This window comes from Lissotriton helveticus, chromosome 3_1, assembly GCF_964261635.1.
Source record: "Lissotriton helveticus chromosome 3_1, aLisHel1.1, whole genome shotgun sequence".
In the NCBI taxonomy this organism is placed as follows: Eukaryota; Metazoa; Chordata; class Amphibia; order Caudata; family Salamandridae; genus Lissotriton; species Lissotriton helveticus.
Genome location: NC_136061.1, coordinates 275479747 through 275506333, shown reverse-complemented (window position 1 = coordinate 275506333; position 26587 = coordinate 275479747). Strand labels below are relative to the sequence as shown.

At 46.1% G+C, this 26587-nt stretch overlaps 1 protein-coding gene across 3 annotated transcripts in view; it reads left to right on the top strand.

The window, feature by feature from the left end:
• The window catches only part of USP32 (ubiquitin specific peptidase 32), a 1745589-nt gene that overhangs the window by 851437 nt on the left and 867565 nt on the right, over window positions 1-26587 (top strand). For all 3 annotated transcript variants that reach the window (XM_078679804.1, XM_078679802.1, XM_078679803.1), the window contains exon 10: window positions 17979-18062. In XM_078679804.1, coding sequence (XP_078535930.1) covers window positions 17979-18062 — 84 coding nt within the window. The remainder of the gene's footprint in view (window positions 1-17978; window positions 18063-26587) is intronic.

Here is a 26587-nt window from a genome sequence, read left to right as displayed (position 1 = left end):
GAGCACTCCACGCTGTACTGGGTGATGTACCTCCTGACAGGAGCACTCCACGCTGTACTGGGTGATGTACCTCCTCACAGGAGCACTCCACATTGCAGTGGGTGATGTACAGCCTCACTGGAGTACTCCATGTTTGCCTTGGTGATGTCCAACCTCACTGGAGTACTCCACGTTGCACTGGGTGATATACACCCTCACTGGAGTGCTCCACGTTGCACTGGGAAATGTACAGCCTCACTGGAGTACTCCATGTTTGCCTGGGTGATGCCCAGCCTCACAGTAGCACGTCACAAAGCACTGAGTGATGTACACCCTCACTGGAGTTCTCCATGTTGCAGTGGGTGATGTACACATTCAGGGGAGCACTCCATGTTGCACTGAGAGACGTGCACCCGCACGGGAGCACTCCACGTTGCACTGGGAGACGTGCAACCGCACGGGAGCACTCCACATTGCACTGGGTGATGTACCTCCTGTCAGGAGCACTCCACGCTGTACTGGGTGATGTACCTCCTCACAGGTGCACTCCACGTTGTACTGGGTGATGTACCTCCTCACAGGAGCACTCCATGTTGTACAGGGTGATGTACCTCCTCACAGGAGCACTCCACGTTGTACAGGGTGATGTACCTCCTCACAGGAGCACTCCACGCTGTACTGGGTGATGTACCTTCTCACAGGAGCACTCCACGCTGTACTGGGTGATGTACCTCCTGTCAGGAGCACTCCACGCTGTACTGGGTGATGTACCTCCTCACAGGTGCACTCCACGTTGTACTGGGTGATGTACCTCCTCACAGGAGCACTCCACGTTGTACAGGGTGATGTACCTCCTGACAGGAGCACTCCACGTTGTACTGGGTGATGTACCTCCTGGCAGGAGCACTCCACGTTGTACTGGGTGATGTACCTCCTCACAGGAGCACTCCACGCTGTACTGGGTGATGTACCTCCTGACTGGAGCACTCCACGCTGTACTGGGTGATGTACCTCCTCACAGGAGCACTCCACGTTGTACAGGGTGATGTACCTCCTCACAGGAGCACTCCACGTTGTACTGGGTGATGTACCTCCTGACTGGAGCACTCCACGCTGTACTGGGTGATGTACCTCCTCACAGGAGCACTCCACGTTGTACAGGGTGATGTACCTCTTGACAGGAGCACTCCACGCTGTACTGGGTGATGTACCTCCTCACAGGAGCACTCCACGTTGTACAGGGTGATGTACCTCCTCACAGGAGCACTCCACGCTGTACTGGGTGATGTACATCCTCACAGGAGCACTCCACGTTGTACTGGGTGATGTACCTCCTGACAGGAGCACTCCACGCTGTACTGGGTGATGTACCTCCCACAGGAGCACTCCACGTTGTACAGGGTGATGTACCTCCTCACAGGAGCACTCCACGCTGTACTGGGTGATGTACCTTCTCACAGGAGCACTCCACGCTGTACTGGGTGATGTACCTCTTCACAGGAGCACTCCACGTTGTACAGGGTGATGTACCTCCTGACAGGAGCACTCCACGCTGTACTGGGTGATGTACCTCCTCACAGGAGCACTCCACGTTGTACAGGGTGATGTACCTCCTGACAGGAGCACTCCACGCGTTACTGGGTGTTGTACCTCCTATCAGGAGCACTCCACGCTGTACTGGGTGATGTACCTCCTCACAGGTGCACTCCACGTTGTACTGGGTAATGTACCTCCTCACAGGAGCACTCCATGTTGTACAGGGTGATGTACCTCCTGACAGGAGCACTCCACGTTGTACTGCGGGATGTACCTCCTCACAGGAGCACTCCACGCTGTACTGGGTGATGTACCTCCTCACAGGAGCGCTCCCATTTTACAGCCTCACAGGATCACTCGACACTGCGCTGGGAGATGTACAGCCTCACGGGCCAGGCTGACGTTTAGCATGGGCGAGCTAGGCCCAGGGTGCAGTCTTCAGAGGGGAAAAAACAACAGTCTCCATAAAGGTCCTGCAGACAGCAGTGTCCCTCATCCTTGGCTCCAAGTGATTTAGTTTAATGTGCTCCCAATCATTTTAATTTTCCACAGTTGCTTTGTTTAGCACCCTAGCAGCCCCCTACCTTGCCCACCCATCTATCCCCCTGCTGACACACATTATTCCCTCCTCCCCAACTTAACATAAAACTTAGAACCAGCTTGAGGGAGTTACGTTGTGGGTCAGTGCCACATAATCTTTTGATTTTGGACCCATTTGATCATTATTGGAATCCGGGGACCCTAGCCTAAGCAATTACAATAATTTGAACAGCAAAACAATGCACAAAAATACATACAGAAGCATTCATCAAATGTTCATACAATTGGCTGTTTCATTTAAATAATAAATAAATATAAAAAAACCATCATTTTAATTTTAATTGAAAGGTTGTAGCTTCAGGCCCACTCATCTGCCATATTATATTCCGTTTGATGCACTTGCGCAGCTCCTGTGAATCAGTCTGAGGATACCAACTTAAATTTTAGCCTTCAGTTTCAAATTCCATCACTTTTACAGACCGTTTTAAAATGTTCATTTTGATTATTTATTTATATACATTCTGTTAATCTGTTAATATTATTTAAATTTCTAGGCAGTCGCGGACCCCCTGAGTAGGCGTTGCGGACCTCATAGGTCCCCGGGCCACAGGTTAAGAACCGCTGTTGTGGGTGATGCAGGTGAGCTGGGGGAGGTGCAGAGATGTGTTCAGCGGCAAGTCACTGCTCTGATGTAGCCAGCCCGGGGCTGCTACCTAATTTTATTCACCAGCAATAGTGAGGGCAGCAAATTTATATCCACCTGTGGCTGTAATGGAGCAAGGGCCGACTCAGCTCAGAGGAGAACTCCATGTTTGACCGAATGATGTACCGCCTCACAGAACATGCCACGCTGCACCAGGTGATGCACAGCCTCACTGGATGACGGTGATTCACAGCCTCACAAGAGCACTCCGTGTTGCACCGGGTGATGTTTAGCATCACTGGTTCCCTCCACGGTGCACTGGGTGATGCACAGTCTCACAGGAGCACTCAATGTTACACCGGATGATGTACAGCCTCACTGGAGTACTCCATGTTGCACTGGATGATGTACAGCCTCACTGGTTCACTCCACAGTGCACTGGGTGATTCACAGCCTCACAGGAGTACACTATGTTGCACTGGGTGATGCACAGCCTTACTGGAGTACACTATGTTGCACTGGGTGGTGCACACCCTCATGGGAGCACTCTCCATTGCACTTGGTGATGCACAGCCTTACCGGACTACTCCCCGATGCACTGGGTGATGTACACCCTCATGAGAGCACTCCCCCATTGCATTGGGTGATGCACAGCCTTACTGGAGTACACTATGTTGCACTGGGTGGTGCACACCCTCATGGGAGCACTCTCCATTGCACTTGGTGATGCACAGCCTTACCGGACTACTCCCCGATGCACTGGGTGATGTACACCCTCATGAGAGCACTCCCCCATTGCATTGGGTGATGCACAGCCTTACTGGAGTACACTATGTTGCACTGGGTGGTGCACACCCTCATGGGAGCACTCTCCATTGCACTTGGTGATGCACAGCCTTACCGGACTACTCCCCGATGCACTGGGTGATGTACACCCTCATGAGAGCACTCCCAGTTGCACTGGGTGATGTACACTCTCAGGGGAGACCTCCACGTTGCACTGGGAGATGTACAGCCTCTCTGGAGTTCTTTGTGTTGCTTGGGTGATGTACGCCTTCACGACAGCACTCCATGTTACACTGGGTGTTGTACTCCCTTATGGCAGTACTCCACGTTGCACTGCGTGATACATACCCACACAGGAGCACTCCACGTTGCACTGGGTGATATACACCCTCACAGGAGCACTCCACATTGCAGTGGGTGATGTACAGCCTCACTGGAGTACTCCATGTTTGCCTTGGTGATGTCCAACCTCACTGGAGTACTCCACGTTGCACTGGGTGATATACACCCTCACTGGAGTGCTCCACGTTGCACTGGGAAATGTACAGCCTCACTGGAGTACTCCATGTTTGCCTGGGTGATGCCCAGCCTCACAGTAGCACGTCACATAGCACTGAGTGATGTACACCCTCACTGGAGTTCTCCATGTTGCAGTGGGTGATGTACACATTCAGGGGAGCACTCCATGTTGCACTGAGAGACGTGCACCCGCACGGGAGCACTCCACGTTGCACTGGGAGACGTGCAACCGCACGGGAGCACTCCACATTGCACTGGGTGATGTACCTCCTGTCAGGAGCACTCCACGCTGTACTGGGTGATGTACCTCCTCACAGGTGCACTCCACGTTGTACTGGGTGATGTACCTCCTCACAGGAGCACTCCATGTTGTACAGGGTGATGTACCTCCTGACAGGAGCACTCCACGTTGTACTGGGTGATGTACCTCCTGACAGGAGCACTCCACGTTGTACTGGGTGATGTACCTCCTCACAGGAGCACTCCACGCTGTACTGGGTGATGTACCTCCTGACTGGAGCACTCCACGCTGTACTGGGTGATGTACCTCCTCACAGGAGCACTCCACGTTGTACAGGGTGATGTACCTCCTCACAGGAGCACTCCACGTTGTACTGGGTGATGTACCTCCTGACTGGAGCACTCCACGCTGTACTGGGTGATGTACCTCCTCACAGGAGCACTCCACGTTGTACAGGGTGATGTACCTCTTGACAGGAGCACTCCACGCTGTACTGGGTGATGTACCTCCTCACAGGAGCACTCCACGTTGTACAGGGTGATGTACCTCTTGACAGGAGCACTCCACGCTGTACTGGGTGATGTACCTCCTCACAGGAGCACTCCACGTTGTACAGGGTGATGTACCTCCTCACAGGAGCACTCCACGCTGTACTGGGTGATGTACATCCTCACAGGAGCACTCCACGTTGTACTGGGTGATGTACCTCCTGACAGGAGCACTCCACGCTGTACTGGGTGATGTACCTCCCACAGGAGCACTCCACGTTGTACAGGGTGATGTACCTCCTCACAGGAGCACTCCACGCTGTACTGGGTGATGTACCTTCTCACAGGAGCACTCCACGCTGTACTGGGTGATGTACCTCTTCACAGGAGCACTCCACGTTGTATAGGGTGATGTACCTCCTGACAGGAGCACTCCACGCTGTACTGGGTGATGTACCTCCTCACAGGAGCACTCCACGTTGTACAGGGTGATGTACCTCCTGACAGGAGCACTCCACGCGTTACTGGGTGTTGTACCTCCTATCAGGAGCACTCCACGCTGTACTGGGTGATGTACCTCCTCACAGGTGCACTCCACGTTGTACTGGGTAATGTACCTCCTCACAGGAGCACTCCATGTTGTACAGGGTGATGTACCTCCTGACAGGAGCACTCCACGTTGTACTGCGGGATGTACCTCCTCACAGGAGCACTCCACGCTGTACTGGGTGATGTACCTCCTCACAGGAGCGCTCCCATTTTACAGCCTCACAGGATCACTCGACACTGCGCTGGGAGATGTACAGCCTCACGGGCCAGGCTGACGTTTAGCATGGGCGAGCTAGGCCCAGGGTGCAGTCTTCAGAGGGGAAAAAACAACAGTCTCCATAAAGGTCCTGCAGACAGCAGTGTCCCTCATCCTTGGCTCCAAGTGATTTAGTTTAATGTGCTCCCAATCATTTTAATTTTCCACAGTTGCTTTGTTTAGCACCCTAGCAGCCCCCTACCTTGCCCACCCATCTATCCCCCTGCTGACACACATTATTCCCTCCTCCCCAACTTAACATAAAACTTAGAACCAGCTTGAGGGAGTTACGTTGTGGGTCAGTGCCACATAATCTTTTGATTTTGGACCCATTTGATCATTATTGGAATCCGGGGACCCTAGCCTAAGCAATTACAATAATTTGAACAGCAAAACAATGCACAAAAATACATACAGAAGCATTCATCAAATGTTCATACAATTGGCTGTTTCATTTAAATAATAAATAAATATAAAAAAACCATCATTTTAATTTTAATTGAAAGGTTGTAGCTTCAGGCCCACTCATCTGCCATATTATATTCCGTTTGATGCACTTGCGCAGCTCCTGTGAATCAGTCTGAGGATACCAACTTAAATTTTAGCCTTCAGTTTCAAATTCCATCACTTTTACAGACCGTTTTAAAATGTTCATTTTGATTATTTATTTATATACATTCTGTTAATCTGTTAATATTATTTAAATTTCTAGGCAGTCGCGGACCCCCTGAGTAGGCGTTGCGGACCTCATAGGTCCCCGGGCCACAGGTTAAGAACCGCTGTTGTGGGTGATGCAGGTGAGCTGGGGGAGGTGCAGAGATGTGTTCAGCGGCAAGTCACTGCTCTGATGTAGCCAGCCCGGGGCTGCTACCTAATTTTATTCACCAGCAATAGTGAGGGCAGCAAATTTATATCCACCTGTGGCTGTAATGGAGCAAGGGCCGACTCAGCTCAGAGGAGAACTCCATGTTTGACCGAATGATGTACCGCCTCACAGAACATGCCACGCTGCACCAGGTGATGCACAGCCTCACTGGATGACGGTGATTCACAGCCTCACAAGAGCACTCCGTGTTGCACCGGGTGATGTTTAGCATCACTGGTTCCCTCCACGGTGCACTGGGTGATGCACAGTCTCACAGGAGCACTCAATGTTACACCGGATGATGTACAGCCTCACTGGAGTACTCCATGTTGCACTGGATGATGTACAGCCTCACTGGTTCACTCCACAGTGCACTGGGTGATTCACAGCCTCACAGGAGTACACTATGTTGCTCTGGGTGATGCACAGCCTTACTGGAGTACACTATGTTGCACTGGGTGGTGCACACCCTCATGGGAGCACTCTCCATTGCACTTGGTGATGCACAGCCTTACCGGACTACTCCCCGATGCACTGGGTGATGTACACCCTCATGAGAGCACTCCCCCATTGCATTGGGTGATGCACAGCCTTACTGGAGTACACTATGTTGCACTGGGTGGTGCACACCCTCATGGGAGCACTCTCCATTGCACTTGGTGATGCACAGCCTTACCGGACTACTCCCCGATGCACTGGGTGATGTACACCCTCATGAGAGCACTCCCCCATTGCATTGAGTGATGCACAGCCTTACTGGAGTACACTATGTTGCACTGGGTGGTGCACACCCTCATGGGAGCACTCTCCATTGCACTTGGTGATGCACAGCCTTACCGGACTATTCCCCGATGAACTGGGTGATGTACACCCTCATGAGAGCACTCCCAGTTGCACTGGGTGATGTACACTCTCAGGGGAGACCTCCACGTTGCACTGGGAGATGTACAGCCTCTCTGGAGTTCTTTGTGTTGCTTGGGTGATGTACGCCTTCACGACAGCACTCCATGTTACACTGGGTGTTGTACTCCCTTATGGGAGTACTCCACGTTGCACTGCGTGATACATACCCACACAGGAGCACTCCACGTTGCACTGGGTGATATACACCCTCACAGGAGCACTCCACATTGCAGTGGGTGATGTACAGCCTCACTGGAGTACTCCATGTTTGCCTTGGTGATGGCCAACCTCACTGGAGTACTCCACGTTGCACTGGGTGATATACACCCTCACTGGAGTGCTCCACGTTGCACTGGGAAATGTACAGCCTCACTGGAGTACTCCATGTTTGCCTGGGTGATGCCCAGCCTCACAGTAGCACGTCACATAGCACTGAGTGATGTACACCCTCACTGGAGTTCTCCATGTTGCAGTGGGTGATGTACACATTCAGGGGAGCACTCCATGTTGCACTGAGAGACGTGCACCCGCACGGGAGCACTCCACGTTGCACTGGGAGACGTGCAACCGCACGGGAGCACTCCACATTGCACTGGGTGATGTACACCCTCATGGGATTACTCCATGTTGCACTGGGGGATATACAGCCTCACATTAGCACTTCACATTGCACTAGGAGATGTACACCCTCACGGGAGCACTCCACATTGCACTGGGAGATTTACACCCTCACGGGAGCACTACACATTGCACTGGGAGATGTACACCCTGACGGGTAGAACTCTACGTTGCACTGGGAGATATACACCCTGACGGGGAGAACTCTACGTTGCACTGGGGGATGTACGCGCTCATGATAGCACTCAATGTTTCACAGAATGATCTACATTTCAGGATCATAGGGCTTTGTGAATAAAGTGTGCACACCTCGAAATGTAGCAGGTGGACTGAGGTGTTTCAATTTGTCTCATGCTACATGTGAGCACCTCACGAGTCCATATTTTCCCATTCTTGGATTGTAGTGTTTTCTTATTAAAAATACCGCACTAGGTGTGCGCAAAGAAAAAATATAGCTTTCAGGTAAGCTACTCGTGCCTGACGTTTTTCAAAACATACATATATATATAACCCTGATCCCTCGTCAGCTCACAGCGCCAAATACCACTGCTTCTGCTAAGAAAAGAATCACAAACCACTGGAACTACAGGCAAAGTTAAGTCTTTATTCTTGCTTCCTTGTTACGCGTTTTGGGCAACACTTGCCCTTGGTCACACAATCTGAAAGCTAAAAACGCAATTTTTTAATCTGAAAGTGCTAACCCCGCATGATTGGTCACTGTAGGAAGGTGGATATCTGACTATGGTTGCCCCCAACTTTTTGCCAAGTGTTTTTCTGGTTTTTGACTTAGTTGGCCTGGGATCCTGCTATTCAGGACCCCAGGCTTCCTGCTCTCTCTGTTAAAATGGACTCCATGTACCTTAGGTGCATTTACCAATTGGTACTGGGCCGCCTTATCAGTCCCTGTACAGTGTACCTTAGGTACCCAGGGCATAGGTGTACCCAGGGCCTACCAGGGGCTGAAGCATGTATTATGCCACCCCTGGCTGGCCATCTAAAACTGACACAACTGGCTGCAAGACAGCTGGGGCAAGGTGGTGTAATCACCCTTTGCTGTAGATATAGTATACCTATATCTAACCCTAAAATGGACACATATATTCCTATCAGTCACTCCTATGGCAGGCCTTATCAATTCTGAAGGCAGAGTGCTTGGAATTATGTGAGATGGTGCTCTGGCATGAGCTGAGCCCGTCTGCAGCTTGCGGAACCAAGTCCTAATAGCTGTTCCATGATAACGCTATACCATATACTCTTAAGTGCATTATCAACCTCGCGGTTAAATGCTAACTCTGGTATAACATTATCAAAACATGTCGAGTAAGGTGTCATACGAATTGGAATACTACCCCCTCGCCAATTCTGGTGACGGGGGTAGCATTCCACCCTTTTAGAGGGACACGACATGTATGTAACTGTGAACCCCGGTTAAAGTTAACTCGAGCCTTAGCATCACAAAATGGATGCTGCCACCACAGACACAAGTCTGACCTCCTGCTGCTGGGAGTCCTTCCAGCGAGGGAGGCTTGGACAAAGGGTTTCCTGCCTTGGGAGGTGCTAGCACCACCCCAGACAGGTTTTGGTGTATTTCAGGTAGGGAGGCCTGAAAGGAATGAGACATGCCTGGGGCACACAAGGTGCCCTGTGCATACACCGGTTCAAACCAGTTGCTGGGGCACTCCAGCCACAGCTCTGGCGGGAAACCGGACAAAGGATAGGGGGTGTAACCACCCCCCTTCCTGGTCCCACCCAGGGGAGGGACTTAGTCAGTAGTGCAGCCCCCTTTAGCAGGATAAAGGTAGGAGCTGGTCCCATTCCAAATTAGATTAATCCTGAACTACTCTACAAGAATAAACTCTGGACTTCGACGTTCTGCTTCACAGAAGACTGAAGAAATCTCCCTTGTGGGCAAGGAGTGTCCACCCTGCAACTGCAGGCACCATCAAGCGTCCAGCGGCTTCCCTTTGTCGTCTTCCCTCGAGGATTCAGACTTCAGAGCCCGACGAGACCCGGATTCCCAGACCTCTCCGACCTCAACTCACATCTGCAGTAAAGCTGAGACCCGTGGGTGTGACGAGACACGTGGGACCGGCCATCTTGAAAGAACCTGCACTTCGCTTCCAGCACGACTCCCGAGGTAAACTCGACCAAGTGCCTTGGGGATTGAGAAGCCCCAGCCCCGAGCAGCCCCTGCACCGAAGATCAGCCCTCCAGCTTCCACGAGATCTGCGTGGGGCCCTTCTGCTTGTTTGCTGCTCGACGCGTTGTCTGGTCACTTGCCGGCTGGCTAGTGGCCTCCTAGACGACGAACCTTGAAATCTTCACTGCTGGTCTGGTTGCTCCAGACTGGCCCTTGCTCCCTTCCAAAAGAGGGGCACCCCGGACTCTCCTAGTCCGCACCAGACGCCTTTTCCACTCACCGCGTGGGTTGCCTTTGCCAAGGCCTGTTGACTCCAATCCCGGATCCGACAAGGCCGTCAGCGAGAGCCTGCGTGGGACAGCTCGTGCCTCCATCCTGGTCGTCGAAGACACCTCCTGCTCCACGTGGCTGCAGAGTCAAGCGTCCACTCTTCACCTGATCGCGACGACAGCATCTGGTTCCTTCCTGGTTCCACACCGGGCACTGGCTAGTGACTTTGAACACTGTCCCCTCTGCTTTCAGGTCCTCTTCTTCACCGATCCACCCTTGGATCGCACCGGACATCTTCCTCCTGGTCGCCTGCAGCATCTTTTCTTCCAGGCTCCATAGACTTCAACGCGAGAACCCGACACACTTTGACACCTATGCACCCGCAGCCCGTGGGTGAGGTAACGAGAGCATTTCGGTGCTCAAGGGTAGTTTAACTGTCCTAGTGTCCAGTTCCACAGTCGTTTTAGTCCTACCTAGTCAGGATTGTCCGTACTCACCTTTAACTTGAACTGTACTGTCCATAGACGTTGTTACGCATCTCGCGTGTGAGTTCACACTCTGCACACGCGTCCCGTGGGCCTCCTATTACTTTCCTAGCGAACCTCCAGCCTCTGGACAGCTCCATTCTTTTTATCGACTTTCACATTCCACTTACTTAGTATATGGTTTGTCGTGCCCCTAGGGCACCATTGTAATTTTGTGCAACTTGTCGTATTTTTCCTAAGAGATTGTCATGTGCTTAGCCCTCTGACCTCATAAAGAGTTCAGAGGTGTTGTTATTAATAAATATACTGTTTATTTTCATAACAACCTGTGTGGTGTCCTTTCATCTGGTATTCAAGGGGTTATGTTGTGGTAAAACAGCTGGCTTCACATGCCAAAAGAGTTTAGCCTAAGACTGCTTTGTCCATGCTACCATTAGGATAGCTGGTCTATAAGGTTAACTTACAACCAATCACCATAAGGGTTGTTTGGACTGATACAAGGTGATCACTAGAACTAGTGAGCATCATATATCAGGCCAACTTCTCACAGTCACCATGCATAAAAATAGAAAAAATACATATACATGTATATGTCCACATTGAACACAGAGTCTTTCTTCTTTATCCAGTGACTACATTTTCTTGTTTGCTTTCACATGGGATAAATTATCCTTTTTCAAATCCATGTCGTTTTTCATTTTAGTTGCTGGTGTGTCCATTCATGGGATATATGTTGAGGTCATTTCTTAATTCATATTAAGGTGATAGATCCAAGAAACAGTTTACTTTCCGTATAAATACATTTTGTAATTTTCTTTTTTTTTCTTCTTTTTTCTTCTTTTTTTCCCCTTTTTTTTGTTTCATGTGCAAAGTGCCAGGAGTTCTAAATACAATATAAATATGTTGGTAAAAATACATAAATATATTAAAATTCCTTTCATATTCAATTCATTATAACCTGTGCAAAATATCGCTATTGCACTATTTGTTCAGATCCTCCATTTTCAGTTTTAGCTTCCTGCTTAAATGTGTCTATTCCATATTATTTCTTTAGATATCTATTCCACCATTCTTTATTGCATCATTTTATGAAAAGACCCCATAACATCTTACTGTATACAAAATAATCACAATCTAACTAAAGTGCCCCCTCAAAAAAAGAGATTACAATATTAAAGTGCTAATGCTTATAGTGTTATAATAATCCCGAATTAACACCAAATTATTTGGTTTAAAAAAGACGTTTACATTATGTGGGTCATTAGTAATGGAATGTACCTAGACATGAATAAAATCCACATCCAAATGTTCATCCATTGCTAAAAAAGACACTGCTCTACCGAATTTTGTATTTTGTTCACATATAGCTACAAAGATAAATAGTGCCCGAAGGCCATCATATCTATCTTATCTTAATATCGGGAGAGATAGAACGACTATAGAAAATTATGTAGATCCTCTGTATTGTTTAACCCATGAGGATGCTTTGAATCAAGTTCTAAAATCAATTTGGATTCCAGCTGCCTAAGGGCTTTTTCACGGTCACCTCCCCGTCTCGGTTTAGAAACGGCAGCTGCCACAAAATAACTCAAACATCTTAAGTCATTGTTATGCGTATGTTTGAAATGGCGAGTTACCGGATATATATGGGATCACTATTGACAATGGCACGCAAATGCTGCAATATCCTGACATGCACCTGCAACTTGGTACTACTCACGTATTGGAGTCTGTTGGTGCATGTTAGGACATATACTGCAAATTCTGTTCTACATGAGAAGTTATCCCTAATGGCTATTTCTTCTGGACAAAATGGTGACGTATAATGTGTGGTGTTTATACCAAACTTGCAAGCTCTGCAAGTATTACATTTCATAAAGCCATTTTTAGGTTGCAACCACAGTTTAGCTGCTGCTAATTCCGGGCAAGCCTTCCCTATCTGTGTGCGCATTTAAAGGCCCTTGCTGTAGGTGACCGTGGGTTGAGGTGGTAATCTGGTTGACAATACACCGTCAGTGAACACAATTGGCCAATGACGCTTAATGATGGCTCGCACTTTCTCTCTTGCTGGCTGAAGGCAGTGATCAGTCTTGAGGCAGAATCATTATCATTGGTCTTATCTGGGTTGCTACAAAATAGTGATTCCCTTGATCTTTCATTGGTCTTAATTAAAGCTGCCTTTAGGGTCTTTTCACTATAGCCCCTTTGTATGAATCTATGATATGCCTCCACTGTGCATCTGTTCAGATCTTCATTATTGTTACATATTCTTTTTAGACGCAAGAATTCCCCATATGGAATATTATCAGTCATATGTTTAGGGTGAGCACTGCTGGCATGCAGGGTTAAATTGCCAGCAGTGTCCTTTCTCTATAGGGTAGTACACAGTTTTCCTTCCTTCTTGTACACCTTGACGTCTAAAAAATCAATACTGCTTTCACTGATGTTAGAAGTGAATTTGAGATTAGCGGTGTTGATATTGATCTGTTTAATAAATTCAGTTGCACTAGAATGATTGCCTTGCCATACAATAAAAACATCATCAATATATCTTAGCCAATGTAAAATGTGTTCATTAAAAGCGGTAGCATGTATCAAATTCAAATTTCAAAGCTTTATTCGATTATTTGTAAACAATCATAAAAGCATACAGCAATAAAAATTTACAAGTTAAAATGCAAAGCAAAAAAAACCATAGGTCATAATAAATGGAACAACTCGATTAAAGACAAATATTCGATCATACAAGAGAATTTTTACAAATAGGTCAGATTAAAAAACCAGACTTTTCCTAAGAGACACAGCTTTTAGAATAAAAGTAGCGGTAGAGAAGCAAATATCCAAAGTGTCAAGTGCAAATAGTAAATTCATGGCATGGCCAGTAGTGGACACATAGTATTTCTTAAAAACAGGTTTAAGATAACATAGTCGGATGTGCAAGTATAATGGGCAGATTAGCATAAAGTGCAATGTGCTTTGCTTGGGGGTACCGTCACACGGGCAAGGGCTTGAACTATATATTTTCATCCGAGGGAATGCCACCAAGTTATGGACAATACCTAGTCTCAACCTGGTGAGAACAAACTGGTGGGATTGTTTGGTGATTTCTTTTAAGTACATAGGCATGGCCTTGCCAACCTCCTTGTTAGAATGGTAAAAAACATGGGTTGTAAAATGGCTACATTGGACTCTACGCTGATTAGATTTAGTTCCCAAGTAAACATTTTTAACCTCCTGTTTGGGTATATTAACGGCACTTAAAGGGTCATCAAGAATGTCCAGGTTAAAAGTTTCTTTATAGGACGTGAGAACGTATTTTAACCAGGGGATCTTGCGAACATTATCCAACCGAAGGCAGTCTAGGATAATTCGCCTGGTAAATTCAGTTTCGTCCTTTGCCCAAATTGACCTCCAGACCATAAGCGGTCTCAAGCCCGTTAGATCTGTCAGATAGTCTAACCCAACCTCGTTATGAATCAATTCGGTGGATGCCGAAGAGGGGAGGCACAGGAGTCTTTATGAGGAACTGATTCTCTGTAACTTGCAGATCCCCATGGTTACAGTATCCCCATACACCTGAACCATATAGGGCAATGGATGCGCATCTATGCTTGTAGATATTTAATATATCTGGGATGCGGCGACTGCCCAGCTTTGAGGCAAAACAAAATACTCCCGAGGAGCTTTTGCCCATCTTGGCCTTCACATTTAAAATCTCGGATGCCCATGACCCACTATTATTAAAAGTTACACCAAGATAACAAAAATTATCCACAACCTCTATTCTGTGTTCTTTAAATTTAAATGGTTTAAGTTGTTTCATCTTTTTCCCACAGGCCATAATGAAGGTCTTAGAATTATTAATTTTTAATTTTCTCCCCTGGATAAAATCATAAAAGTAATTCATAAGATTTTGGAGACCATTTGGGGTTCTCGAGAGAAGGACCGTATCATCGGCATATAGCAGTACCGGGACTGGGTGGCCGTCAATCTGCGGAGAATCAGCTTGAACCCTTTTAAGTTCGGACTCCATAGAGTTTATAAAAAGGTAGCATGTATCACCTTGAGGACCTGCTCCTCCCACCAGCCAACATGCTAGCAACACCGCGTTTTTGCAAATAAATATCATTGCCCAATAAAAAATAATTATTGTGCAGACACCACGAGATTACATTTAAAATCATCTGATTATGCTGATAAAATTCAATCGGTCTAAAATCTAAGAAGTACTGTATGGCCTTCAAGCCTGTGGAATGTTCAATACTGGTATACAGGGATTCCATGTTTAATGTTATAAAAAGTAAATCATCCGACCATTAAATCCCTTCAACCTTTCTTAAAAAGTCACCAGTGTCCTTCACATAACTAATATATATATATATCTCCAAAAACACAAGAGTTGCCCCCTTGAATGAAGCCGCACAGCCACAGGTAAGTTTCAGCAATTTATTGGAGGTGAAATCAGCAGCCTGCTTGCCCAAACGGTGTCTCCAAAAAGTATGCACCCAACGCGTTTCGTGCTCCCTGAGCACTTGGTCACGGGCAGGTTTCTTAAATGCAGTCCATGAGTCTGTTGCCAGCACCTGTATTTGAATAACATTCTCCCCAATAAATTGCTGAAACTTACCTGTGGCTGTGCGGCGTCATTCAAGGGGGCAACTCTTGTGTTTTTGGATTAATGGCGGCTACGTCCGGTCGCAAATGGAGCCCAACCGCATAGCGGATCTCAGCTGGCGCCTAATAACGACAGCATTTTGGGAGCCAGAGGAGCATGGATGTGAACGACACGATGCAGCCCGCAAAGCTCAGGACTGTGGTTTTCAACCCACTGGGGTTTTAATGTTCTTTCACTGTGCACTCCTTGAGACACTCACTTGAGGAATACTGGCCATGCACTTCAAGTACCAGCAGGCAGTGCCTGCCGCCACGCCCACTGAGGCGAATGTTATTCAAATACAGGTGCTGGCAACAGACTCATGGACTGCATTTAAGAAACCTGCCCCTGACCAAGTGCTCAGGGAGCACGAAACGCGTTGGGCGCATACTTTTTGAAGACACCGTTTGGGCAAGCAGGCTGCTGATTTCACCTCCAATAAATTGCTGAAACTTACCTGTGGCTGTGCGGCTTCATTCAAGGAGGCAACTCTTGTGTTTTTGGATAGATATATATATATATATATATCTATGACAAACACATTACAGCCTATTCCCATACACCTATGGCCAGCAATTGCGGTGACCAGGGCACTCAGCCCGTGAATCTCTAATGCTCCCAAGTACATTAGTATATGTATATACATATAGCTGCTCACAGTTAACATAATCCCTGATTAAACACACAAGGGCATATCAGAGAATATTGCATTAATTACTGATATGAGCGGATGGGAAGCATTTCGCCGCAAGGCCGCACAGGCAATGGGAAAAATACTCAGATTTGTTTATCTGCCAATACACCTGTAAATAGAAAAATATACAAAGGGCACTAAGCCCAAGAATCTAGTTCTCAAGGAAACAAGTGTATTTGAAAGAATTGCCAATGCACATCATTTGTCCAATGAATTAAATTGTTCAAATGCACACATGTAAATAAGCTGCACTACAAGGCCCACAATGCACAGCTACCTACATGTGTATTTAATGGGAAAGTAAAGAAGGACTGACTGTCTAAAATTATGCCGTGATCAAGAACGCTTCAGTTCGAAACGCGTAGGCGATCTCTATTGTTGTCAATAAATAATTTGAAAAGCAACCTCTGAGTGGAGTGCCATCAATATTGAAAAACTTGGGTTGGATGTAAAGCGGGAGACGACCTCGATCCCGTTGATGGCACCAGCGTGAATGTGTTCCCCCTGCGACGAGGTAAAGCGCGAAGGAATATATCTATATATATATATATATATCTATATATATATATATATATATATATATATATATCTATATAGATATATATATCTATATAGATATATATATATATATATACATACACACACACACACACACACATATATACATACACCACCGCCACCACTTCGGTTGGCTTAACAACTAGACTTGTTTGTCTCAAACATGTATGGTATGACCACATCATGTTAAAGGAACATATAGCTCTTTCTGCTTAAAAATGTTCTTTGGGTGTTTGCTTTTGAACAAAAAAATGGTTTCTTAAATAATAATTTTTCGTTTACTGTTCCGTCACACTTTTTTCATGGCATGTATTCTGTATTTCGGTGCAGGCCCATGGGTCCCTTGTAATATGCGCACAGGCAATACTCTATGTGGCTCAATTAATTTCCTTGATCAGTTCATTTCTCTCTAACAATGTCCCAATTGAGAAAAAAAAAATTGGTGAAAGAGTAAAATTCGAATTTAAAAACTAGGTGCGCTGCGTTCATTTTCGCTTGTCAAGCAGTCCCACATAATTCACGTGGATCTCTCATTCTTAAAATAGCTCCAAAAGAATTTGGCATATGATCCCGCAAGCCAGACGGCGAGAAATGAGCTAGTAAAATGAAGAACCTGCGCCCCGAGGCTCGTGCCTGGGTTCATGGGTGAGGTCTCATTATAAAGGGTCTATCGATGGATGTGATGTGTAAGTGCATCTTTTGTTCTCTGCATATTATTTCCCTTTTCTTCATATGCTGTTACATTCGTGTGTCTGGTACTACTGCGAGAGCCGTGAGGATCCTGCCACACAAACGTTAGTAGAGTCAAAATTGTGAATCTTTGCCCAATTCCTATAATATGTCACTTACCCTGACTGGTTAAACCACGTATTCACTTAGTTTGGATGGGATTAGTCACCACTCTCACCACATGGCGGCAGTATTATCAGCTAGGTGGAGACTGGAAGGCGGATACGGATTGTGTCATTCAGCTCATGTACCCAGCGTCCCTTTCTCAAGTTTCCTCCATTGCATCGTAAATTCACCATCAAACGCTAGTATGTGGGATTTCGAGACAGCTGCCAGTACCAAGGTGTAGTCCAAAGCAGACATACGAGTTTGAAGAAAAAATAGTTCTCAATTAAATGATTATTTTCTGCCAAGGTGTTTGAACAGGGTAGCAAATATTTCGAAAAGCCGCAACTATGCATGTTTTCCACAAATTGTATATATTCAGCATTTAGTAACGACCATTATTCTTCTCTTTTCTCACAGACGGGGCACCTTACTTTGGAGGACTATCAGATCTGGAGCGTGAAGAGTTCCCTTGCCAACGAATTTTTGAACCTTTTGTTTCAGGTAGCTTTATTATGGTGTATAGTAAACCAGTGTCCTCCTTCATGTGTGCTTGCCTCTTTTTACAGGGCAAAAATATGTTTAGTTGAAGAACTACCTCCGTGCGTGAGGTGAAAATAGAAACAGTCTTCTTTAAAATCCAGGAAGAGGACTACAACATGCCAGAGGAAGAAAACAAACTAAATGTCACCTTTTGGATTCTCTTTGGTTCTGAATTTCCTCATTGTAACATGTTTGTAGTTGAGATGTACAAAAGTTAGCGCCTTCCTTTTTTGCATTACATTCAGCTGGACTAGGGCTTTGTATGTACAACGATAAACGATAGCAGAACACCACAGTAATATTGCATGCCGCTGAAAAGTGAACCAGGTCAAACTTGGTGGTCCCCCAGCCATGAAATGTTCTGAAATTCAGGAGTGTACCGACATCAGTCTAATAATACAGTCACCCTCATGTGATTCCCCAATATTTGGTGATCTTTTGGGGATTACTCATAAACCCGTCTTATTGCTGCCTCCTGATGTTAACAATACCCACAGGTACAGTGTTAGTAAGAATGGAGGCTATACAAGAGAAAGAAGAGGTTAGACTTGAGCAATGAACATAAACCTGATTGGCATTAGCAATATCTCTACCTAGGACTGCATTTCCAACCGTTGTATGATTTCTTGTAGAACTTCCAGAACTGGTGTAAAAAAAAAAAGAAAAAAAATGTACTATCTACTCAGAAATCTTATCTCCTGTGACAACACTGCTGAACCTTTTGTCTAAAGGCCTCCTGCAGCGTAACAATGCTATCTGGTTACTCCAGTGGGTATTTGAAGCTATTTACCACTTTACAACTGACATGTGATTACGTACAAACTTCAAGCTTCTTACTTAGACATCGTAAGTATGGTACGGAAGAAGCGTTTTGTCCAGGGCGCTGTTCATTCCAGTGGCAGGTAGTGGGATTTGTCTAGCTTAAATTACACATTTCTGTTGCTTTATTACACTAATAATGTATTGCTTCCAGCCATTTCAGCACGTGATATGACAGTGAACATGTAGTTTTGGAAGTAATGTCACAAATGTGGCTAATGTGTTTTAGTGCACTGCAGGTTTCTTGAATGCTTTTATTATAACTGTATTCCTTTTTGTATATCAGAATTTCAGTATGTATCATCATTCCACTGCAGTTACTCAAGTATGAACACACAAGCAACCATAGAGAGTTTAAGATGAAGTTTTTGTTCTCATGTGCTAATGTTTGCGAAAATTAATTTGAATGGAGAACAGTGAAAATGTGGCTTCTACTCCCAACTTGTATAATCCTCCGTTTATCATTAACGACAAATCCCGGGCAGCTGTCAGGACCACAAAGGGAAGCATGAATCCTCATGCCATGCCTTCTGGTTCGCTCGACACTGCATCACACCTACCAACAGTGTTACTTTCACAGCGACAAGTTCAGAGCACTGCCGAGAACGTCATATACCTACACAACTTTTCCAAAAGAGGAGTCACTGCATTAACAAACTAGGCAGAGTCCAAGCAAACTAATACTGGAAATTGAGTCATTTGATATATTAAGCACAGTCTATCAACCTCACTTATTCTCTTTACTCAAGCATGCTTACACGCAGTGTTAGGTTGGTTGCATTAAGTTCAGAGAGCCTCTCAAAACCTCACATATACCTCCCATGTATGCATTCTACTAAATACACATGAAAGTCCAACCTGCAACTACTGACAATCTCAGAGCAAGCTATAGTTGGACGACATAGGTAGTAAGGCATTATAGAAAGTTTGATAACATAAAATTACTTTTTTGGGTGCCATGGTATATTTTTTTAATAATAATCCCAGACAGTAGTAAACCCATTTTTTCATTGTAATAGACTTGTCCTGCTCTTCCAGTTGTCCTCTGAAGTGAGACAGAACAGATGACCTTGTTGAAAGCCTTTGCAGGGTTGAGATCTAGGTATTCAGCCTATACCTGAGGCAGGCTAACGTTGAGAGATGATAGATAACACAGAGAAACACTGTTTTAGGGATTCTTTACACAGTAACTCCAGTAACAGAATGTCAGCAATTCTCTCAAAGGATTTCGAACTCGATCAAGGGCTGAGAGGAACAAAGAACAGGAGAAGGAACACACTGATGTAGACCCTCCCAACAATGCTGAACCACAAGCGGGACTGGAGGAACTCCTCTATGAGGACCAATACTTGGATGAAAGCCAATGCAACGAGGGTTCTTTCAAGTGCTTGACACAACACATGGGAGCTGGCGAGATTGGGACGCTGACTAACCAGAAATGCACTGCTTAACAGGTATGGAAAACAGCAGTGTTAGAGATGGAATAGGTGATGCAGCAATACAAGAAGAGAGTAGAAGCAGTAATGCAGGAAGGGGCAGCCATATCCAACACCTGCTTGAATTCAGCACTGGATGTATTTGACACACCTGGCAGACAGATGTGCTCAGACAACACTGTATGGAGACATGCTTGACTGTGAATGTCTAGATTCAAACAAGAAATACAGGCATCAGTAATAAACATGTCTTTTACTGGGGAAAATATTTTGATATGGCAGTAGATGACTTACTCCAGTGCATGAAAAAAGACAACGAAATAGCTAAGGTGATGGGGCCTTACAGTTCAAAGGGTCATTGAAGAGAGGCGAATCCCTATCTAGAGACTCCTCTAAGAGAAGCGCATTAGGACAGTTCCCCCTGAAACTACTTTTACACTTCAAATCGATACAGAGTACAACACAAAAGTAGCATTTCCCCCACAACAGCAATTACTGGCAGGGCCAGGTAAAACGGCCAGACCCCATGAGGGCTGGAGCTCGAAGCCAAGTAACTTACCCAAAGAGATCACATTTCACACGACTGCAGCAGAGGGGAGGGCTCCTGCAGGAGTGGAGAACGGTCACTAACAAATGGATACTCTGCATCAAACACCATGCCTATTACATAGAACTTTTACAAAAACCAGCAAGAGTAAAAGCCAACGTAAAAGCTTGCAACAGGGAAGAAATACTTGCTTATCCAATAAAGCGGAGAAAGCAAGAATCAGAAAGATTAGCATGACAAGAAATTAACAAGGGGGGTTATCCCATTTACTTTCAGGTTCCAAAAGTGGACCAGGCACCAAGAGCCTCTTCAGAACCCCTGATTTTTTAACATTTTTCATCAAGACCCCAAAGTTCAGTGTGGTCACACTTCAAGAGATCATCCCACTCTTAAGGAAAGGGGATTACTTGGCGACCATAGACCTAGGAGACTCTTAGCTACACGCCCTTATGATTAGTGGACACAATACATTCTTCAGATTCATCATCTACAAGGTAAAGTACCAGTTCCTACTGGGATAAAATCAGCACATAGTGTTTTTACAAAAAGTCTTTTCAGTTGTGGCAGCGCAAGACTGCATTTAAATCCTTAATGATAAATACAGCCTTCATTACAGAAGGTCAGCGAGTTGCAAGCACTCAAAATAAAAGAGCCTCCCTACAGATAAAAAGGATAGGGTGGGCAGGAGAACGAACCCACAGGTTCTCCCACATGACAATTCACACTTCCATGTTAACCCGGCAGTCAAACAACCAGCCTTTTTCCAGTAGGCAAAAACACAAGCAGAAATTTTTCTGCACACAGCAGTCAGGAGAGCAGTGATGCATTGCACTAAATAAGACAGACCAGGAAGGAGAGCCAGTTTTTTTTATTTCATGTGCAACTGCAACCAAAAGCTCACCATTCACCAAGGAGACTTATATTGAGATTGACAGTGCAAAAAATTCAAACAAGATGGCAGGAATGGCGTTGGGGGGGAAAAACCAAGCACACATTCCTCAAAGAAAAGGAAAGTGAAACTCATTCAACGCCAATATTTAGATAAACTACATCTGCATGGCAGCGATAAATGTATCCTTACATATTCTCACAAAGCACTATTGTGTGGGCATTCATGTCAACAAAGAAACAACTTTGGACAGAAAGTACTAAAATACAGTTTTGCAAAAACACTGTTTTCAACCCAGTATCCCAAGAATGCAGAATACCACCGTAGAATCAGCACACCAGGTGAATCCAGAAAAGATTCATGCTGCAAAATGTAATGGCTACTTACCTGTTGGAGTGGGTTGCAGCTTGAAGATTTTTCTGGATTCCCATGCAACCCTCCCTCCTGCCCAGACATTAGGTGATTTGGAACTGAGAGGTGGTGAGAGTATGTGGAAGGAAAAAGGAAGCCCAAATAATGGTAGAAGTCACCAAGGGGAAAAAAAGAATCTGAATATGGTAAATATGCAGAAAAGCTCTGGGGCATACGTATGACCTCACTATAGGACAGACATGGCACCAAATGATTGACAATAGTGACAAGATGGCAGAATAATGTAAAGTATGTGCATCCTTCCGATTCAAAACTACTCCTGCAGGTTAGTAACAATTTCTTATAGGACAGTCTAGAATATTGGCATACAATGGTCCCGGCCTGTCCCTTAATAGAATCTTTTGATTAGATATCACTAATAGAATGTGTACTATTCTGTACAATAGAAAATGATACCAACCTGAGAACAACATGAGGCCCAACAAATTCTATTTAGCGATGTGTTAGACATGTTGGGCTGAGTTCTCTGTATCCTATTGGAGGGGGCCACATCGAGTAAGGGTTACACAAATTTCCATCGCTTTTGAAGGTTGGCCCAGTTTGCAGTTGTACAATTTCTCCAGTTGATGAATCAGGACATTCACAAAGAGACCTGTAGCAAAATGACCTGAGGTAGTTAAATCTGACCAAATATTGTATGTGAAGAGTCTAATCTTATGGAGACAATTGCTTTCCTGTAGACACCGTAGAAGTGGAACCCAGCCAAAAATCCTTGCATCTAAATTTTTCAGTGTTGTGACTTGTACAAAAAGAAGTCCAATCATTCCGTTCTTCCACCTTTTGAAACAGTCATTTGATTGCTGCACTAACTTCTGTGTTAATGGAGTCTGAACAATGGTATCAAACTATTCTGCATATGTAGTTTAATGTAAATGTGATTTTTAAAGTGCACTGCTATCTAAAAGGTGTATAGGTGCTGAGGGACCAAAAGCCAACAAAGAGCAATTATAGGGCAAATACAATTCGGAAGAAAAAACAGGTTTTTAAAGCTTTCCAGAAAAGCAGCAGCTGTAGTGTGGCTTGACGATGAACAAGAAGAGAATTCCTAATCTTGACTGCATTAACTCAAGTGCCATGACCTTGGCAACAACATTAATTTTTTCCGCAAACCTAAGAGTTTGACATGCACAGTAATGCTCAAGTTTTTGCAGCAAGTATATGGGAGCAAATCGATCCAAAACTCGAAAAGACCATACATATTGCCTTAAAGGAGATCCGTTCAGTAACTGGGAGCCAGTGCCGAGATTTCAGGGAAGATGATGTAGATGAACGGCTAGGTGGTAAAAGCGTGAGTTGAACTGCTAAGTTTTGGATATGCTGAAGACGTGTCCAGATATAAGCAGGGGGGGGAAGAGAATGACAGTAGTCCAGATGTCTGAGAATAGTAACCTTGACCACTAAAGGATGGGTATATGCAGGAAGGTGTTGAGGAATTTTGAAAATAATTTTTAACTGGAAGAAGCAGTTTAAAGAGATTTTGTTAACCTGAGCAGAAGATGTAGGTCCTGATCAAAGTGGAAGTCAAGATTCCAAACAGAAGAATCCGTTGCTTAAGCAGGGACTAATTGAGTTGGTCAAAACCCATCATGTAGTACCTTAAGAGGACTTCTGCAGGATACCAATAAGACTTTGCTGTCAGTCAATCAGGTTGCACTTGTAAAGCACTTCTTGTCACCCGTGAGGGTATCCAGGTACTTACTACGGGGCCCAGTCAAAGAGCCAGGTCTTGAGCCACTTCCTGAAATCTGTCAGCAAGGGTGCAGTGTGGAGATGGAGGAGGGGCAATTGCTTCAGGCTTAAGCTGTGATGTGGGAGAAGGAGCATCCTCCGGCGCGGCAGCGGTGTATGCGTGGGCGAGGTGTGAAGAGTGGAGGTTCCTGGTGGGTCAACTATGCAGGTCCTTGGTTGTGGAGGGCTTTGTAAGTGTGGGTCAGGAGCTTGAAAAGGCATCTCTTCCGAACCAAGAGCAAATGGAGGTTTTGCAGGTGCTGGGTGATGTGTGTTCAGTTAGAGGATCAGTTTGGCGGCTGCGTTCCAAATCATCTGGAGTCTTTGCATGAGTTCTGTAGTGGTGCCTACATAGAGTGCGTTGTCATAGTCCAGTCAGCTGGTGATGAGGACCTGTGCTATCGTCTTCTAGTGCTAATGGGGAGCTACTTGAAGATTTTGCAGAGCGTGTGGAAGCAGGCTGAGGAGACGGCGTTGACTAGGCGTTTCATGGAGAGTTCGCTGTCCAGGAAACGGCCGAGGTGCAGGCGTCGTCTTTCGAGTCTGCGAGCGGTGTCATGTAGACATTGAAGAGGGTTGGGCTCAGGAATGAACCTTGGGGAATGCCACAGATGGTGCACTTGGCTTGCAATGCGAAGGGAGGGAGACAGACTCTGAGTGTGTCCTGTGAGAAATGATGCCATCCATCTGAGAACATCATCTGTGATACCAGTCTGGCGTATGCGATCAATGAGAGTGCGGTGAGAGATCGCGGGGAGATCAAGGAGGATCAGGGCGGCTGATTCTCCTTTGTCGAGTTGGGTGCGGATGTCGTCTGTTGCAGGAGAAGAACGGTCTCTGGGCTATGGTTGGTTCTGAAGTCTGATTGGAAGGTTCCAGTTGGTTGTTTCTTTCCAGGTGTTCTGTGAGTTGAAGGTTGATGGCCTTCCCAGGACTCTGGCGGGGAAAGGTAGCAGTGAGATGGGATGGTAGGTCTATTGCTGGCTAGGGTCTGCAACTGGTTTCTAATGGAGGGGTCTGACTGTGGCGTGTTTCTAGGTATCAGGAAAAGGTGACTGTGGGTATTGAGACATTGAGGATGGTGGTGAGTTGGCAGCTAATCGTGTCACTTCCGGGGTTGAAGAGTCGATGGGGTTAGGCGTCTGTGGGTGCTCCCGAGTAGATGGAGTTCATAAGGGGGGTAGTATTTGGTGTGCTGAGTTGTTCCCTTGCAGTGAGCAGGAGGTCGGCGGTGATCGGTCGGAGGGTTGGGGATTGAAGGTTTTATAGATGAATGTTATCTTGTTTTGAAATTGGTCGGCGAGGTTATTGCAGAGTTGCTGTCATGAGGTGATGGCATTTTCAGTGGCTGACTGGCAGGTGAACTCTTTGTCAATGGTGAAGAGTTCCTTGGCGCTGGTATAGATTCAGGGTGTCAGGGACTCGATTTGAAGGTGACTGTCAGTGTAGTTCCTGCTGGTGCGCCATCTTCTTTCTAGTTGTTTGCACATGCATTTTGACGTGCTGAGTTCGGGGGTGTACCTGCTGGCAAATGTGGACAGTTTGTGTGTTTTGGCTGATTTGGTGGGAGAGACTCGGTGATCCAGTGCTTCAGGTACTGTCCTTCCTGGTCCAAGCTGGTGGTGTATTTGAGCTGTGTGATATAGAGGGCATTTATCCATTGTTGCTGAGTGACCTTGGACCAGCTGTGGAAGGGGGAGCTGTGTCTGTTTGGGGCGGTGCGGCAGGGCCTGCGAGGGTGAAGTGTATGATGGAGTGGTCCAACCAGGTGAGTTCCCGAGGTGTGGCTGTATCTGATTCTGTTGTTGGGCATGAGGATGGGGTCCAGCATGTGTCCGGCTTTGTGCGTGGGGTTGGTGATTATCTGCTTGAGGTCAATGTTTTCTAGTCTATCGAGGATGTCTGTGTAGTTGGTGCCAGTGGAGTTGCCCACTGGAAGATGTAGTGTTCGTATTCGAGCACAGTGATTAATTCAGTGATGGTGTCGCTGAGGCCGGTTCGATGTGCAGGTGGTCTGTAAACGAGGATGCCTCTGAGGGTAGTGTTGTCATTGTTCTATATGGCTTTGATTTGAAGTCATTAGTGTGGATAACAGGATCAAAATTCGGTTCTCACCTCTTGAGGGAGCAACATTGGAAACCAAAGTTGTTCCCCACTGTTGATGTCATCAGCGAAAGCACTCCCATCCTCCTGCTTGTGTTCCACGTCTTGCCTGAGCCTATGGCTATACGAGTATGGAGGCGGAATGCCGGCTGTTGGGGTCACCCACATTCTACTACCCCTTGTAGGTCTCCAAAGGCCAGAGCTAGGCAGATGAATGATGGTAGTGAGCTCCCTGCCGCATCTTCGTACCCGTGCAGGTCTGTGTAGATAGACACTGACGGGAAACCAGCCGGCGGCCCAGCATCTCCCACAAAGCGCCGCCACCATGGGTGGGTGATAGGGGTGGCGGTAGAGCAGGTATTGCCTTCAGTTTGAAGGAGGGTATAAAATAAATAGAACTTGGATTTATTGTCTTAAGTTGTTTTGGCTTGGATTGGGAAGCCTATGTTTTGGATAGCTCCCCCATTACTTTTTTTGCCCCTGTTTAGATGTTGGAGGAGGGGCTGATAATTTTGTGGGGGTAAATTAGAGA